We start from the raw sequence: 17,960 nt of genomic DNA, 5'->3' as shown, positions 1-17,960 counted from the left end.
CCTTCTGACCTGCAGCCCTTTGCAGTGTGTCATCCCCCATTTTTCTCCCACCTGTCTATCCACTGTCACTCTGAAACCCCCCCCCCAAAAATAATCTTTAAAAAAGAAATGTGAGAAGACACAACATTAAGTGGACAGTTTACCACATTTATAAATGATAAAAAGTTTAAACTTATGTGGATAACTGCTTGTAAACAAAATTACAGTACAGTTTCCATATTCAATTAGTTTTTAACATACACAAATAACATCATATAACGAGTACATTGTAGAAAAGTTCAATGGGAATGTAGCGTACACCCACACACACACACACACACACAGGTGTTAGCAACCTGTATGTGTGGAGACACAGTGCTGTAGCACTTGTCCAGTCGGACCTTTGGAGTTCTGACATTTTGCCCGTGATGACCCCCCGCTGGGTTTCTAATCCACCATCAGCTTCTGGAGCGAGTTGAGATACGCTGGGATGAGGGAGCTGATGGACTCCTCATCGTTGAGGATCTTCTCCCCTCTGCCCTCTGACCCCACGGAGCTGGGGGAGCGGACCAGGCCAGGGTATGGGGTACTGTAACCCTGGGGGGGCACACACACAGCTCACAGTCACAATCAGACAAAGTCCGCCATAATTACACATTGTTTTGGCCCTAGCATAAAAGAAATTTAAGGAAATATCTAAGTGAATCAAAGTGGGAGAAATCACTTACCCCTAATCCCTAACCATAACCCTGACCCCTGACCCCTAACCCCTAATCCTAACCTCGAACCTCGAACCCCCAACCCTGACCCTTAGCTAAATATTATCAGCATTAGTTTGTGTCTTTGTAACGGAGGGGGGGTCAAAACGTCACAGCCTTGATAATATTATGATACAAGATTATATTATCATAAAATTAGCATTATATTCTAACATCTAGTACACAACATATTTGTCACAACACAATCCTAAAACCCCTTGAAGCAGAGGACGCCTGAGCCGTCAGCCTATCACCTGGCTGCTGCAGCAGGAAACAGGAAGTACTTACAGAGGAGTAGCCCTGTCCCAAGCTGCCCCTCCTCTTGGTCCTGATCTTGGTGAGTGCTGACTCAGCAATGTCCACTCGCTCCTCAGCCTCATCCAGTTCATGGACCATCTTCCTGTACTTTGTCAGGTTCATGGTAGCTTGTTCCTCCTGCAAAGACCGACAGAATGTCAGCACAGTGACGTGCACTGCAGGTCACATGTCAGAACTCATGTCAGGTCACATGTCAGGGCTCATGTCAGGTCACATGTCAGGGCTCATGTCAGGTCTCATGTCAGGTCACATGTCAGGGCTCATGTCAGGTCACATGTCAGGTCACATGTCAGGGCTCATGTCAGGGCTCATGTCAGGGCTCATGTCAGGGCTCATGTCAGGTTACATGTCAGGTCACATGTCAGGGCTCATGTCAGGGCTCATGTCAGCGCCTCGTGTCAGGGCTCATGTCAGGGCTCATGTCAGGGCTCATGTCAGGGCTCATGTCAGGGCTCATGTCAGGGCTCATGTCAGGGCTCATGTCAGGGCCTTGTGTTGGGGCTCATGTCAGGTCACATGTCAGGGCTCATGTCAGGGCTCATGTAAGGCCTCATGTCAGATCTTATAGCAGGGCTCATGTCAGGTCACATGTCAGGGCTCAGGCTCATGTGTTATGTGTTATGTGTTATGTTGTTTGATTGTTGCTACTCTGTTAATTTTTGGGTCCTCTGTCTTGCAATAAAAATATAAAATAAAAAGGGCTCTGGGTGACATACTGCCTCCTCCACTTGTCTCTTGTAGGCCCTCATCTTGTTCTGCAGCCTCTCCACCAGCTCCTGCATCCTCTGCTGGTTCTTCTGCTCCTCCTCGGACTCAAACAGCAGCTCCTTCAGCCGACGCTCGTTCTTCCTCAGAGTCTTCACTGTCTCAGTGTGCCGCTTCTGCTCTGAGTCCAACTCCAGCTCCAGCTCCTTCACCTGCACACAGATACGCAACAGTGATTTCACTGCTTGTGTTCAGCAAGTATTCAAGCTGACCTAGTTGCTGAAAGGATAAACCCTCTTCTGTATTTTCCACAGTTGTAGTTAGAGCTGTAATGTTGCTAATAATCCCTCATGGAACAAGAAAACTGTGTCATCAACTACAGAAATTACACTTGATTAGAAAGTCTGTAAAATGTGAAGGACAGGTTTACTCGTAGCATTTGTCTTGTTGTCTCTTCCATACTGTCTGTTTGGCTCACTGCTCGGGTTTCTTGTCTCATCTGATCTATTTTAGTGATGTTTCTGCATTTCCGGATCCCAGCAATAACTAGGCAACGTTATCATAACATAGAGCAGAGATGGCCAGAACTACAAAAAGACAACACAAAATGTAAGAAACCCCAGGTTTCCTTTTCAGGCTGCGGTGGAGGTTGCCACAAGGGGAACACGGAAGAAAATGCAGTGGGCCTGCTGCAAAAAGTTGAGAACAATGGTTGGGTGTTAAGGCAGTGTGAGAGTCCTGACCAGGAAACAGGAAACATCACTGTCTCCATCTCTGCCACAAGAACGTTTCTAAACACCAAACACAAGGTCTGAACTCTTTCCTCTGTCTCTTTTCTCTTTCACTTTGCAAAGATCACTGGATCGCTATTTTTTGTCTAAATAGGCCTTAAGGCCTTTCCCCACATTTTTATATTGTTTGGCTACAAGTAGAAATGTTGGCCTAACAGTGGTGCTACAGGAAAGGTCAGAGGGGTCCAACACATCATCCTGTAGGAGAATATTCATCCCAGCTTTCATAGCCAGTCAATGTCAAAATGTCTTCCTCTGGACCAAAGTGCTGACACAATGCACTGACACGGGACTGCCTACCTTTCCCTCTAACTTCTGGATGATCTTCTTGCCTCCTTTCAGAGCCATCTGCTCGGCCTGGTCCAGCCTGCTGCTCATGTCTCTGACCTGAGCCTCCAGGCCTTTCTTCACTCTCTCCAGCTGGACCGTGCGCTCCTGCTCCAGACGCAGCTCCTCCCCCACTCGCTCCAACTGAAACAAATACACCCACACACATTCAATTATACTCCAAAAAACTGAACATATGGCCAGTCTCTGCTGCAGTAATATCTCAACACCAATGTTCTTGTGTGTGTTGTACCTCACAGCTGGCCTTCTTGGACTTGTCTGTGGATGCTCTCAGGTCTGCATGCATCTCCTCGTGCTCCTGCTGCAGAGTCTGGAGATCCCCCTCCAGCTTCCTCCTCCCACTCACAGCCAACTGGAACTGAGAGAAAAGATTGAGTAAGAGATTAGTCAACAGCAGTTGGACCTTTAGCTACAGCCTCTGCAGGACCCCGACGGTGATCACCTGGTTGTTGAGGTGGCTGTGCTTCTCGTTAGCCTCCTGCAGCTTCGTCTCACTGACCCGTCGGGCCCGCTCGGCGCTCTCCAGGGATGCAAGGGTCTCCTCGCTCTGGCTGACCAACAGCATGCAGCGGCGTTCCAAGGCCCTTTGGTCCTCTTTGCATTCCTCGTGGCTCCGGACCTCCTCCTCCAGCTGGGCCTGCAGCTCCTGGGACAGGGCAGTCATTCTGTCAGCCTCAGAGGACAGCATAGGAAAAAACACACTGTCTCCAGTGATCCCACCTTAATCTGCTGCTGCATCTTCTTGCTGCTCTTGCTTAGCTCAGCGTTGTTCTTGGTGAGCAGCTCCACCTGCAGCTCCAGCTCGCTGGTGGCCGCCTCCAGTTTCTTCTTCAGCTTCAGCCCCTCTATTTTGCCTTTGACCTCCACGTCCAGACTGGCCTGCAAGGTCTCAAGTGCCCTCTGGTGGCTTTTTCTGACAGAGGTGGGGAGGGTGGTTGTAAAGAAGAGGGTGAACTATGCATCTATCACTGCAGAGCCAGTCAGATGGGTTAAATGGGACAGGCCTCACCTCCAAAGACAATCTACCATCACCTTGTTAAAGGAATAAAGGGAGACAAAGGACAGGAGGAATATAGAAAGAGTTTGAGAACTACAGAGCATTACAGCCATAATAAATAATGATAGAGCACTATCCAGGCAAGACACAAAATGGATTCCAGAAGTAGGAAATTAAGATAATGAGGCATAAGCAGCAGTACACCATGCAACCACTATTAAAGGACTGAGAGGAAGCTGAGCTACCTAGTAGCTTCCATTTCTTCCTCCTTCTCCTTAAGTCTGCGCTCCATCTCCCCTTTAACCTGAGACACCTCCAGCTGCAGCCTCAGAACCTTGGTCTCCTCGGCCTGGAGGGGAGAAGCAGAGAAGAAAGAAAGAAAAGTAAGCAACAGCAGCAGACCCTGACACACAGCTGCTGCAGATAGGCTATAAGTTTACAGCTTACTGCATCTCTGTACCTCCAAAGCTGCCTCCGACTCTTCCAGTGAGCCCTGTAGCTCTTCTTTCTCCATCTCAATCTTCTTCTTTGCTTTCTGAAGCTCATGGACACTTTTGCCTCCATCTGAGAGCTGCTCAGTGAGGTCCGCTACCTCCTCTGTAAGACAAAAACATTTATTCATGAAACCATGGTTACTTTTCCACTATTCCTTCCAACCTGCAAGAGGCATGGCGTGTACTCCCTAACCCTGATAAGCCTTGTGGTCCCTGCGCAGGGCCTCCAGCTGCTCCAGAGACTCTTCATGGGCCGTCCTGACTTTGGAGAGCTCACTGGCGTGTTGTCTGCCCTCCTTCTGGCAGCTTTCCACCTCCGCCACCAACTCTTCACATTTGTGCTTCCAGTCTACGAGGTACTTCTCCAGGACGCGCTGCTTCTTATCCAGAGCCTGAGCACAGCTCCCAGCCTGGGACAGGGAATACATGCTCAAAGACCCCCAGAAACAAGTTCATGGTACTGCAGCACTCTGGTGTCCTCTCTTACCTTGTCAAGGTCCATGCAGAGTTCCTCCACCTCTACCTGCAGCCTTTGTTTGCTTTTCTCCAGCGTGGAACATTTGGCCTGGGTGGCTTCCACAGCCTCCTCGGCCTCCTGAAGCCTGGTGGCCAGCTTCTTCCTGTGACACACATGTTATTTGGAACCTTAAAGGTGCATTCAGAGCGCAAACTGTGATGGATGACCGCCTGTATCAACCCAACGGACCTGGTGTCCTCCAACTCGTCGGCGTGCTGGATGGTGTCCGCCTCGTGTTTGCTCCTCCAGTGTGTCACCTCGCTGTTGAGTTTGGAGACGAGCCGCTGCAGCTCGTGCTTGCTCTCCTGCTCCTCCTCCAGCTGCTCCCTTAGAGCCCCGCACTCCTGCTGCACTGAGCTTAGACTGCTGTTGACCGCCTGCTTACACTGGCCGCCGTGTCACACAGATACGTGGGAATGTTTTTTAAATGGATTTGCATTGCGTTTTATTTTTCAGACTTCCATTCTGAGTTCTGTGCACACACACACACACACACACACACACACACACACACACACACACACACACACACACACCTTGACCTCCTCATCCAGTTGTTTCTTCACATCTTCCAGCTGCGATGTGAGCAGAGTCTTGGAGCGGCTCAGCTGGCTGGCTCTGCTCTCTGCCTCTTCCATCTGTAGACTCAAGTCTGCATTATCAGCTGACAGGACACGCAGGGACAAACAGGGACACATGGGGACAAAGATTATCATACAGTAGCTTAGAGAAGGCCTCTGTAGCAATACTAAAATTATGCAGCAAGGATGAAATTGAGCATCAATAGAAATCAGCACTGATGTCTGTGTCTGAGCTCTGTGGGTAATAAAGCAACAAATCTGCATTGGAAGTAAGGTAAAGTCATGTTTTCTGTTAAATGGGAACTCCATTTATTTTATATTAGCCACTGAATGCATTTGCCTGACCTGATCTAGATGAGCTGCTTCATAATGATAATCTTGGTTTAGGCACACTTAGAATTTAAAAAAATTGGGCAACGTTAAGATAATATTGAGCTGCAATATGGGTAGTGTAGAGAATGGAGCATTGATTGGGACCCTTCTCTTTTACATCCGTCACTTGCAAGTCCCAAATTAAATCTTAGACGTGTTCTTTAGAGGTGTCCTGGGCAGTTACGAAACTATGTGAATGTGTGATGATCTTAAGGGTAATTAATGTCATGACATTTCAGAGATGTGTAGCACCTGAGAGTCGGTTCCTGGCCACAGTGAGCTCGGCCTGGGCCCTCTGCATGTCCTCCGCTCTTTTGTTGGCCTCTGACAGCTGCTCCTCCAGCTTCTTCATCTGGCTTTCTGAGGCCATCTGCAGCAAATAGGTTACACTCACAAGTTAAGCATGTTGAAAATGGTCAACCTCCAAACTTGCAAGATAAAGACCTGAGGGCTAATGTCCTATGGGCTAACGTCCTGAGGGCTAACGTTCTGAGGGCTAACGTCCTGAGGGCTAACGTTCTGAGGGCTAACGTCCTGAGGGCTAACGTCCTGAGGGCTAACGTCCTATGGGCTAATGTCCTGAGGGCAAACGTTCTGAGGGCTAACGTCCTGAGGGCTAACGTCCTGAGGGCTAACGTCCTATGGGCTAACGTCCTATGGGCTAACGTCCTGAGGGCTAACGTCCTATGGGCAAACATCCTATGGGCTAACATTCGGACCTTGGCTTTCTGCAGACTGTCTAGAGAAGCAGCCAGCTCGTCCACCTCCATCCTCAGGTTCTGCTTGTCCTTCTCCAGTTTGGCCCGGCTCCGCTGCAGAGCCTCACAGTGCTCGCTCAGCTCTGCCATGGCATCACTGTGCCGTTTCCTCAGTGACGCAGCCAGCGCTTCTGACTGGACAGAGGTCTCCTCCAGGTCTCGCCTCAGGCGCTGCAGCTCAGCCTCTCGCTTCTTGTTCACCTCCATCTGTAATCACACACAGGTTGAATGTTAGAGCTAGGGTTAGTTCCAGAACATTTGCCCATTCAAGTCGAACTGCAGTCAGATGGATGGAGAGACAGAGAGAACACCACATACTGACTGGTTTTCCGACAACCTCAATATAGTAAAACTGCACATTTCAGAGTGGCCTTTTACTGTGGCCAGCCTAAGGCCCACCTGTGCATTAACCCTGCTGTCTAATCAGCATCTTGATATGCCACACCTGTGAGGTGGATGGATTATCTCGGAAAAGTAGAAGTCTTCACTAACACAGATTTAGACCGATTTCTGAACAATATTTGAGAGAAGTAAGCCTTTTGTGCTCGTAGAAAAAGTCTTAGATCTTTGAGTTCAGCTCATCAAATATGGGGGCAAAAACAAAAGTGTTGCGTTTATAATTCTGTTCAGTGTATACTGTATATGCTCATTTGTTGTCTTGCTGAGAGATAAACTCTGTGTGTTACATGTGAAGCTGGAGCCAGGAGACATTTAGCTTAGCTTAGCATGAAGATAGCCAGAGATGGGAAGTACCAAAGTACAAATACTTTTACTGTACTTAAGTAGATTTTTCAGATATTTTTACTTAACTTTACTATTTCTTTTTGTGGCGACTTTTTACTTTTACTCTTTACTTTTTAACATGAAAATCGGGACTTTCTTTGCCTTAAATTTTACACGGTACCTTACATGGCACACAGAGAATAAAGTGCGTGGAGACTAAACAGAGTTCTATTGTATGAACACTGGACAAATATTATTGTTTAAAAGTTATGTGAATATTTTGAAACCTTGAGAAAATGAAGAAGAAAATTGTGACAGAGGAGAGCCAGACACTCCTAGATTAATTTGCAGCTGTGACTGGGTGAATGAGTTATTGTTTCTTTATTAAAACTTCAGTGAACTATGTTAACCTTAAAACTTACTTAGTACACCCAGTTTCTCTTTAACCAGTAGCATAGAAGATAATATAATGTACTAACCCACCTTTATGTAAAACAATGATGTTTTAGCCCACATTTATGTTAAACAACTATATACTACACCCACTTAATAAAACGACTGAGCAGGGGATGAGAGTTTGGGAAAAAGCGTACTGAATACTTTTTTCGGCTCTTTTCCCCCTTTGCAAAGTCACAAAAGGCAACTCCGTGTCCGTGCGTAATTTTACCACTCAAGTCTTTGAACCTAACAAAGTGAAAGAAAAGAAAAAGACTAGCTGTGTGTGTGAGTCCTTGAGAACTGTAAGTTGTATAACTGATGGTGTCAGTTCATTTGAGCCTGTCGTTGCATTGGTCTGTAGTTCTGGCACATTTAAAGTTAGCTAGTGATTCTGTTGTTTGTGTTCTTCACCTGTTACCTAGGTTACACCTGGCTGTTGATTCGATATAATGGCGATCGTTTAACGCACACGCTCACGTTTGTATTTCAGGTGCATTATTTACATGTTACAGTCACACTGCATTAAGATAATGGAATTTATAGTGTTTTTTTGTAATCATTTGCTAGCATATATGTTATGTATACAGTATATGATTGTGTATGGTAGCCTTTACAATGTTATTTATTTCTTTGCACGCGCGCACACACACACACACACACACACACACACACACACACACACACACACACACACACACACACACACACACACACACACACACACACACACACAGCAGAGCCACCCATGCCCATGTTTGTTCTGTTGCTTGATTGTAATAATCATGTAATAATGAAATCAAAAGAGATAAGTCTGTGTATTAACGGACACACCTGGGGCCAAGATGGAAACCAGAATCAGCTTTAAATCCAGTCCTAATCTAGACCTCACTAACAGTATTACATTAATTTCACTGGAGTTACCGTTATTATTTTCCGCGTCATCAATACTGAATTCAGTCTAAATGGATGGGACTATACAGTACTGTACGTTGCACTTGACGCACCACTACAGGATTACTCGACAGATTCAGATGCAAATCGTTGCGGCTAGACGGCGCTAACGTTAGCACATATTAGCATGAACAGCGACATGATTGAAAATAAAGAAAACAGAGATCTCAGAGATTCAGAAGACAAGCAGCAAAAGATTCCCCATCATCCTCGACCTTATCTGAGAGAGATGTTTTAGACAGTAGGCGTCAAGAACTCCTGGAAAATGAGCAACTAGAGAATTTCTTAATTAATGAAATTCATATTTGATCCTTTATTTTCTTTCCAGAATTCATATTTGAGCGCACACACATACATGTAGATTCACTTAAATGTCAAAGGGAAGATGACAAAAGAGGAACTGGATCTGTGAAATCTTACAGAATCACAAGTGATTTCATACATATTCTGCCCAGTCAGAATCTTATTAACCTGGAGTCCCAATAATCATACATGGGATGGTTTTGGCCTGTTGGCAGACATCCATTTGAAATGTAGCCAACGGCATATAAAGAGCGTGTTTTCCATGTTCACTGAAGTTTCTCAGCTTGCTCTCTAACGTGTGTGTGCTCCAGGTAGCTTTGTCATTCGCAAGGCTACTTTTACTTTTATACTTGAGGTACGTTTCCAAGCCTGTTTTTTTGTTATTTTTACTTGAGTAAAGAAGTTAAATAAGTGCTTCTACTTTTACCAGAGTATTTTTTAACATAAGTATCTACTTACGTATGGGAAATGAGGACTTTTGCCACCTCTGAAGACCGCAAAGCAGTTCAAAGGTGCTGGTTGGTGGGTTTGGTACACTTTGTTAGATGTTTCTCCCCTTTTAATTCTTTATGCTAAGCTGAGAATGCTATAAATCTTGTCATCTAACTTTTTGGGGAAAGCAAGCAGTGTATGATCCTAACCGGTGCAGTTTTAAAACCAGTAACGGCCCAAAGTGTGTTTACCTGTGAGGCGGTGACGCCTCCTGCTTCCTCCAGCCGGTCAGTGACATCCTCCAGCTCTCGGCTTAGATCTGCTCTCTGCTTCTCCGCCTGCCAACAAGCAGAGCAGTCACTCACATGTCATTAGGATTCTATATTATAAGTCCTTTCTGTCTGGTTGATGAACAGCCCCACTGTATTAAAGCTCAAGCAGAAGACTTCCACTGTTCTGCCCTGCAGCAGGACAGGATATTGGGGAACAGGATGATTGATAAGGGGAAGAGATCTTTCGGAGGTCAGAGGAATCTAATCAGAACAACACATCCAAGTCTTATCTATGATCTCCTCCTGACAGGAGGCAGCTTTACAAGCACACCAATGTATAATCTACATGAAGCAGACATTATTAAGAATGCATATTTGTGCCCTGATGAATGTCCGCCCCATATTCTCTTTTTGAGCTGTTTTTAGAGCTGCTGAGAAACATATCTGTCTCCTCAGTTCAGCTGCGGAATGTTCCACTGTGTTCACCAGCTAGCTGAGCAGGTGGTGTACACTTACCCTCACTTTTCTGCTGCTGCTGCCAACAGAGATGATGAAAGCATTGAAAATGAAAATCTCCGGCTGAAGGATGCCACAGCGCTCTTTCACAGCACACATGGGCATTTAATCCATTGTTGGTATGAAAACAAAAGGCCAGCTTTAAATATGTGCCATATTTGTGTTTACATATTAGTAGTCTCACTTTAACTGACTAATGTAACAATGTAGTAAAAGTTTCAATATCTCATAAATATAATAAATCAATAAAAACCGAAAAATCAGCAGTGTCATGCACATCTGGGTCACACGCAGAATCCCCACTGGCTGAGCTAGTATCATACAGTATCATATTATGCAGGATAATAAAACGTGATACCTTCCATAAATCCACATTTGCTTCATAGAAATGCATAACAAAACAAAATACATAAAACAGAAATGTTTGACTGATAAACTTCCTTCCCATGCTTTCACATGGAGACAGTTTGTAGGGCAGAGGTTAGGGAAATCTCGGAGTCAGTTAACCCTGAGATGAGGGAAACAGAAAGGAAGATTAAGCCCGTTTCAGAAAGAGAGGTACCTTAACCTCAGTCAGTTACCATGGTAACTGAGCCTGTGAACAACATTTCATTCTGGGGTGACTCCTCCTGATATATTGTTAACTGTTAGTTTGCTGTTTACACATCAGCAGACAGAAAGCAACATTAGGGAGAAGTCAGTCGTGATGAACGGCAGTCCAACATTGTCTCTCTCTTGGCTCTCCAGGAGCTCCTGGGGGAAAGGTCTGTCTCTTCGCTAACTAGATGCTCCACTTTACTTTATCCAAGCCTTCCCAGCTAATTGCTAACCTTGTCTGCTGTCTGCTGATGGACAGATGCTTTGTAAGAGCCTGTTGGCTTAGAATAGCTGCTGTTGAAAACCATGCTGAAGAGACTATCCAAAGAGTTCACCTTCAGCTAAATCCAAAACAGTGAGCTAAGAAGCTGAGCTGAGTGATCCTTCTCTGTGGGCTGTCACTGCTATGATCTCCGTCACATTACCCATGGTTCACAGAATACTATTGCATGCCCGCTGCTCCTGATAGGGTGGGGATTCTCACTGCAGTGCAAACATGTGTGTGACAATGAAATGATTAAATTAAAGATTACATACTGTGTGTGTGTGTGTGTGTGTGTGTGTGTGTGAGAGCAGCTGGAATTTCAGTTGGGGGAAGGTCCAATGGAAATTCTGTCTTGATGCTATCTCCTCTGTTTGAGTGGAGTCTAACAACAGCGCGTCTGTCTGCAGCAGAGGTATGTTGCATTGTAGATGCAGGGAACAGATAAAGACCTGCATGTCTCTGCCTGCCTCTTTCATTTCTCTGTGGGGGGAGACCCAGCTCGCACCGATAGGAATGCCACCCAGAGAGGGGAAAAGTGTCCAAAAACACCCTTAGGGCTCGCTGTCACTCTATTCAACACTCGGGCTGAAATATGTACCTTGGCGTGTTTGCCTTCATCTATACTGTTACACCGTAGGTAGGTCTGAAGAGGGTTAGATAGGTTCTGTAGCTTAAATACACAGCACTTTAAGAGCATCTAGTTTGAAAACAACAAGCACTTAAAGCGCCCACCCTGGTAGATTAGCTTCACATTAACCATGCATACTGTTATGGAACAGAAAGAGACATTTTGACATTTTGACATGTCTGGGAAATTTTGCTGTAATGGATAAAAGTCCTGTTTTTCTGATTTGCTTCAAGGAGCATTGTGAAAAAAAGTGGCAGAGGAAAAAGGATGTTGGGGTGCAGATAGTTTGTGGTGACCTGAGGTGCAGCATCAGCACATGATGATTTTACTTTTTCCTCTCTCTCCAAACCTCCGGCCAGACTTACAGCAGAGCAGCTTCTCACTGCTCTGACAGCCAGCTTGTGCTCTTTATTTCTTTTATTGCTTTCATTGCACCATACCTTGATTCTGATGGCCCGCTCTGCTTCGAGCTCCTCCTCCAGCTCCTCAATGCGAGCCTACAGACCAAAAAAGCTGACGTTAAAATGGATTTCAGAGAAATGGTTAACTCTGGTTTCCCAGTGGCTGTGAGAAGCAATGGGATGGCACCTCTGCAAATCGTTTGCTTTTTCAGGGCAGCACTTTTAGACAGTCTGCTTTCTCTAGGGATTCAGCACGCCTCTGGCCTTTTTCTCAACTAGCAATTTAGAACAAGAATGTGCATAGCCACCATGATCATCGGCACTGTGCTCTGCTGTGTCCGCTCAGAGAGACCAAAATGCATCATGCCATTTTCATGACATTCCAAGAATTTGTGTTGTCTTTGCTTTCTCTTGGTTTTACAGAGCGGGGTGAAAGTCAGAGATGTTTTTCCCAAGCAGCATCAGGCATTACAGATGTTGAATGTTCTACTGTATGTTGCTAACATGGCCACTCCTGTAAAAGATTCTGAAACTCAGCCTAGGGGGGCCTACTGTTTCCTACAGCTGTTCCAATCAGCGACTAACGTGTTAATCACTGTTTATACACAATTCAAGATCTTTTGTTGAAAAAATACATCCATACAACCATCATCATAGCATTATATAAAGCATGAACAGATCATATTTCTGTGAACCAGTGCTGATTACAATCAGTGGATTGGGTTGATAGTAACAGAAACTAGTTACCTTTACAGATTAAAAAGTAACGTAAAATATATGATCAGTTTTTGAAATATGATGCAATGTTATAAACTACTCAACAGGATATAAAGTAGTTAAATATGATCAGAATACAACACATAATAACATAAAATGCTGCTTACACATTGATGGTAGGAATAATGGGACATATTAGTACTCTGCAACTAACATGCAAAGCTTTGACTTGTATTGGAGTATATTTAGCAGTACTTCTACTTTAAAGTAATTGATGTGAATACTGCAGTGGTCATGCTCCTAATATCATTCTTGCAGCCAAAACTACAAGACTGATCTGAGATGACTAAATCACCCACAGTACATTTCTGTTCCACTAATGTGGTTTCAAAGCTGAAGTTTGTACTGCTAATAAAAATGTACTGCTAGTGTCCCAACACGGGTGCATCCTTCCAAGTCGTGTCATGTTCTGCTCTATCTCCAGCGTCTATCAGTGTCTCGGTGTCAGGAAGTGTGTCTGACATGGCGTGTAGCCCGAAGCCACACAGCCATAACTCACTGATGGGGTGATCCCGACTTCACGGCTAACAAAGCTCCCAAACCTCTTCAAATGAACACGTATTGACACTTGTCTTTGATTCATTATTGATGCAAATTGTCTACATTTTCTCCAAAATGTCCCAAAACTGTGTTCTTACATACTTAAAATAACATATAACTTCATCCACAGTCATTTTAAAGTGAATAACAAACACAAAGACGTAAAAGGGAAATAAAAACTCACATGCCAGCATAGGACCTCTGCAGAGAGAACAGCCATGGTGAGGCAGCAGCAGCCAACTGACTGACTGACTGTCACACACACACACACACACACACACACACACACACACAAACACGGACCCTCCAGCACTTCACTGTCCACACCCCCTTTTTCTGTCTCTCACAGCTCCCACTCACAGATCTGTTTCTTGTTAAATTCCTACTTTCTAAGCCTTAAACCAGTCTCTAAATATATATTGTGGCTCCAATACAATTGAGGAAAACCTAGTGGACTAACAGTGTTAAGATGCCTGAGCCAGGCTGCATGGATAACCTACTTCTCTGTGGTAGAAAGACATTGATTTTGTGCAATTTTCTAAATGAAATGTATTCTATTCATAATGATCCCACACTAGAGTCTCTACTGAAAAGCAGTCTTCTAGGGAAATAACTAAATTATTCCATCATTGCTGAGACTGGTTGCACGGTTCGATCTCCATAATTGTATGTGCTTAAAAGTTTTAGCTTTCATTTTTCCCACTGTGCTTTTTAACCATGATAATTGTCCTTCAATTGCAATCAGATGTAGCCTTATGTCTCCTTGGTTTTGTCTAAGGGGATTTTCAGCAGCGTGGGCAGTTCTATCCTGTGAGATCCCCTCAGGTCAGTTGGAAGAGTTCCAGGTCCCGCCTCTGCACAGACACAGCGTTATACAGTCCCTGACAAAAGTCTTGTCTCTTATCTATTTTGTAGAAACACCTGCTATTAACCTGACTTTTAACTAATCAATTGGTGTAAGAAGTAGCTCATATGAAAAGCTAAAACCCTCCCAAATGATGTTCAATGCACTGAAATAAATTAGTTTCACTGAAAAAAGATTTATAATTTAAATAAGACAGAAAGGTCAAATTTTGGCAAGACAAAAGTCTTGTCGCCTATACAGAAATTGAACAAATTTACTGCAAATAATAAAATATGTCAGCAAATTAAATAGTGGTGCTGTGAGATCCAAATGTAATATCTTGTATGACTTCCATGAGCTTGAAGGACTGGACCCATGCGGTTTGGCGAGGATTCAGACCATGTGTTGATGAAGTCATCAGGAATAGCTAGGAAAGCAGTCTTGCTGCCTCCCAGAGTTCATCAATATTCTTTGGTTTGGTCTTCCATGCTTCCTCTTTCATCCTACCCCACATATGCTCCATGATGTTCATGTCTGGTGACTGGGCCGGCCAATCCTGGAGCATCTTGATCTTCTTCGCCTTGAGGAACTTTGAAGTGGAGATGGAAGTATGCGATGGAGCACCATCCTGCTGGAGAATTTGGCCTCTTTTATGGTTGGGAATATAAGAGGTAGCTAAGATGTCTTGGTATTTGAGACTATTTATGTTGCCTTCCACCCTGCAGATCTCTCGCACACCCCCATACTGGATGTAACCCCACACCAGGATTTTTCCGCCACCAAACTTCACTGTTTTCTGAGTGAATCTTGGATCCATGCGGGCTCCAGTAGGTCTCCTGCAATATTTGCGGCGACTGTGGTGTAATTCAACAGAAGATTCATCTGAAAAATCCACTTTCTTCCACTTCTCCAGCGTCCATCCTTTTAGCAGGCTGTGGGCCTTGGCACATGCCACACGGTTTTTCAATTGTCTTTTGTTTAGTGCCGGCTTCTGGGCACTGATTCGACCATGGAGGCCATTTCGAGACAGAATCCGACAAACTGTTCTGGTTGACACAGGGACTTCAGGGGACCCGGTCTCGTGGAGCTCTGCTGCAGTGGAAAATGGGCTGGCCTTGGATTTTCGAGCCAAAAAACGGTCCTCTCGAGCAGTTGTCTTGCGGGGTCTGCCTGACCTGGGCTTGTCAAAAACGTCTCCAGTGTCTTCAAATGTTTTTTTAATCCTCTGTACTTGACACTGAGACACATTGAAGGTGTCTGCCACATCAGCAGTGGATCTGGTCTTCAGCTTCTTAATAATCCAAACTTTAGTCTCAGGGTGAATCTTAGGCCTGTTAGCAGAGGTCTAGTTGCAGTTGATGTGAAGGTCTAGTGTACTGGGGTTGTTTTTATACACACCTGATGAGGTGAAGCTCATATGACAAGGCGACAACACTTATGTCTTTGCAAAAATTGACTCAATGGGCTTTACCAAGCTGTGAATATTAGAATACTTTTTGACAGTTTCGTTTTGCACTGAAACATTATTACAAAAGCTGTTGGGATTAAAATGAGCCATTTCTTGTAAATAAATCTTGATTAGAAGTATATTCCAGTGGCACTACAGGTCAATTTGTACACAAGCGACAAGACTTTTGTCAGGGACTGTAGACCCCCTGCTGACGTCAGTCCGTCCGTCCACACATGATCACATCATTGAGGTGGCGGTGCTCAGCCTACAAAAGTTAAAGCCAAGGCTGTTTGATTGGCTGGGTGCTGATAGGTCCTGCTGACCAGGTCATCAGGGGTCTTAAACATGACGTGACAGGTGCTCATGTACCAGAGAGATAAAGACATTTGAAGGAGAAACACGTGACCCTGCAACATGATCTGGGTCCTTTTTGAAGGAGACTGTATTATAGGAATTCAAGTTTTTAAAACTCTTTCAGGCAAACTGCAGGAAATGCAAAGTTGACTTGGGGTTGCCAAAGTTTACTCCCAGGTCACACAGAGGAGTTTTAAAGCCCAAGAAAATAGACTGGGAACGTAAAAATACGTTTAACCGCAAAATAGAACATGAATTTTTTACATAGCCTGTGTGGACTGTGATTAATATTAGCATATCTGTTCTGTCAGATGTATGAGACTTACAGTATGAGACTGTCAGGAGAAAATGTGCTTAGCTTAACATAGATAATAGAAGCAGGGGGAACAGCTAGCCTAGCTCGGTCCATCAAGATTTCCAACAGTTACCTGTCATATTAACTATTTGTCAGATTTTATGTACCACATAATAGAAAATGGGGAAAGTACCTGAACATTCTGTAGGCTCCTGAGAAGCTTTGTGTGAGGGAGAGACTGTATGATAGGCGTATGGTGTTGTCATTTACACATATGTTTATTGTCTATTTTGTTACTATTTTGTTGAATGGTCGGATATTGAAGTTACTGTGTCATCTTTTCTTGAGTCCCAACCAAGATTCTTTGTCAGACGCTCTGAAGGGGATCCCACCATATCAGCGGAGCAATAGTAATAAATCAATTAAAATTAACTGATGTATCATTGACATGAACAGGTATCAAATGTACATGATAGGGGTTACTTTTCCAAAAAAAAATCAAAAAAGGAGGCAAGAGTAGGTCATGTGTGCTGACTCAACTGAGAAAACACCAAAGTCCTCCCTTCTACATATACAGGATACATATTTAATAGTAACGCAGAATGCCTGAGAGACATTTTGCATTTGAGTTGTCACCTGCCGCCTGGATTTGGTGTTTTCCTTTAAATAAATAAAAACATTTCTAACATAAGTTGGTGCAATGAAACTAACCAGAATGCAGGAAATGAAGTATTTTACATTATATGTGTGACATACTGTGTATCACAAGATCATGTGAGAATCGCGAGATGCAGCTACAGCGTGGTTTAGCTGTATGTGACGGCCAAGACTGTTTGTTCAAAACAGCTATGGCAGAAATGATAGACACATGGTTCATCTGATCACCTGCCAGGTATTTTTTTAAAGTGCTCTCGGATGGCCGCGTAAAGGTGCTTAAAGGTCCCATGACATGATGCTTTTATAGAGACCTTAGTGGTCCCCTAATACTGTATCTGAAGTCTCTTTTATATAGACCTTAGTGGTCCCTAATACTGTATCTGAAGTCTCTTTTATATAGACCTTAGTGGTCCCTAATACTGTATCTGAGTCTCTTTATATAGACCTTAGTGGTCCCTAATACTGTATCTGAGTCTCTTTAATAGACCTTAGTGGTCCCTAATACGTATCTGAAGGTCTCTTTTAATAGACCTTAGTGGTCCCTAATACTGTATCTGAGTCTCTTTTATAGACCTAGTGGTCCTATAATGTTCTGAGTCTCTTTTATATAGACCTTAGTGTCCTAATACGTATCTGGAGTCTTTATATAGACCTTAGTGGTCCCTAATACGTATCTGAAGTCTCTTTTTATACCTTAGTGGTTCCTAATACTGTATCTGAAGTCTCTTTTATATAGACCTTAGTGGTCCCTAATACTGTAATCTGAAGTTCTTTATATAAACCTTAGTGGTCCTAATACTGGATCTGAGTCTCTTTTATATAGACCTTAGTGGTCCCCTAATACTGTATCTGAAGTGTATTTTCCAAAATTTAACCTTGGTGCAGAATTCTAGCCACTA

At 44.1% G+C, this 17,960-nt stretch overlaps 1 protein-coding gene across 1 annotated transcript; it reads right to left on the bottom strand.

The window, feature by feature from the left end:
* Nucleotides 1-250: 250 nt before the first annotated feature.
* Nucleotides 251-13,863, bottom strand: LOC116694471 (myosin-16). Its single transcript, XM_032524187.1, has 18 exons — nt 13,646-13,863; nt 12,184-12,240; nt 9,717-9,803; nt 6,580-6,825; nt 6,113-6,230; nt 5,444-5,571; nt 5,097-5,293; nt 4,878-5,010; nt 4,584-4,800; nt 4,357-4,493; nt 4,142-4,245; nt 3,620-3,812; nt 3,342-3,545; nt 3,132-3,257; nt 2,852-3,022; nt 1,772-1,972; nt 1,026-1,172; nt 251-576 (listed from the first exon to the last, which is right to left on the bottom strand). Exons 1-18 carry the CDS (start codon nt 13,679-13,681, stop codon nt 427-429), a joined length of 2,652 nt encoding a protein of 883 aa, XP_032380078.1. The 5' UTR covers nt 13,682-13,863; the 3' UTR covers nt 251-426.
* Nucleotides 13,864-17,960: the final 4,097 nt, after the last annotated feature.

Source organism: Etheostoma spectabile, chromosome 8 (genome assembly GCF_008692095.1).
Source record: "Etheostoma spectabile isolate EspeVRDwgs_2016 chromosome 8, UIUC_Espe_1.0, whole genome shotgun sequence".
NCBI classification, from domain to species: domain Eukaryota; kingdom Metazoa; phylum Chordata; class Actinopteri; order Perciformes; family Percidae; genus Etheostoma; species Etheostoma spectabile.
Note: the sequence above shows the minus strand (reverse complement) of the source record. Positions and strands in the feature narration are given on the sequence as shown.

Coding starts and splice junctions, on each gene's coding strand:
- LOC116694471 (XM_032524187.1), bottom strand. CDS start 13,681: ATGGCTGTTCTCTCTGCAGAGGTCCTATGCTGGCAT. Junction 4,246..4,356: donor AGTCGGAGGCAGCTTTGGAG/GTACAGAGATGC, acceptor TCTCCCCTCCAG/GCCGAGGAGACCAAGGTTCT. Junction 3,023..3,131: donor CCAAGAAGGCCAGCTGTGAG/GTACAACACACA, acceptor TATTTGTTTCAG/TTGGAGCGAGTGGGGGAGGA.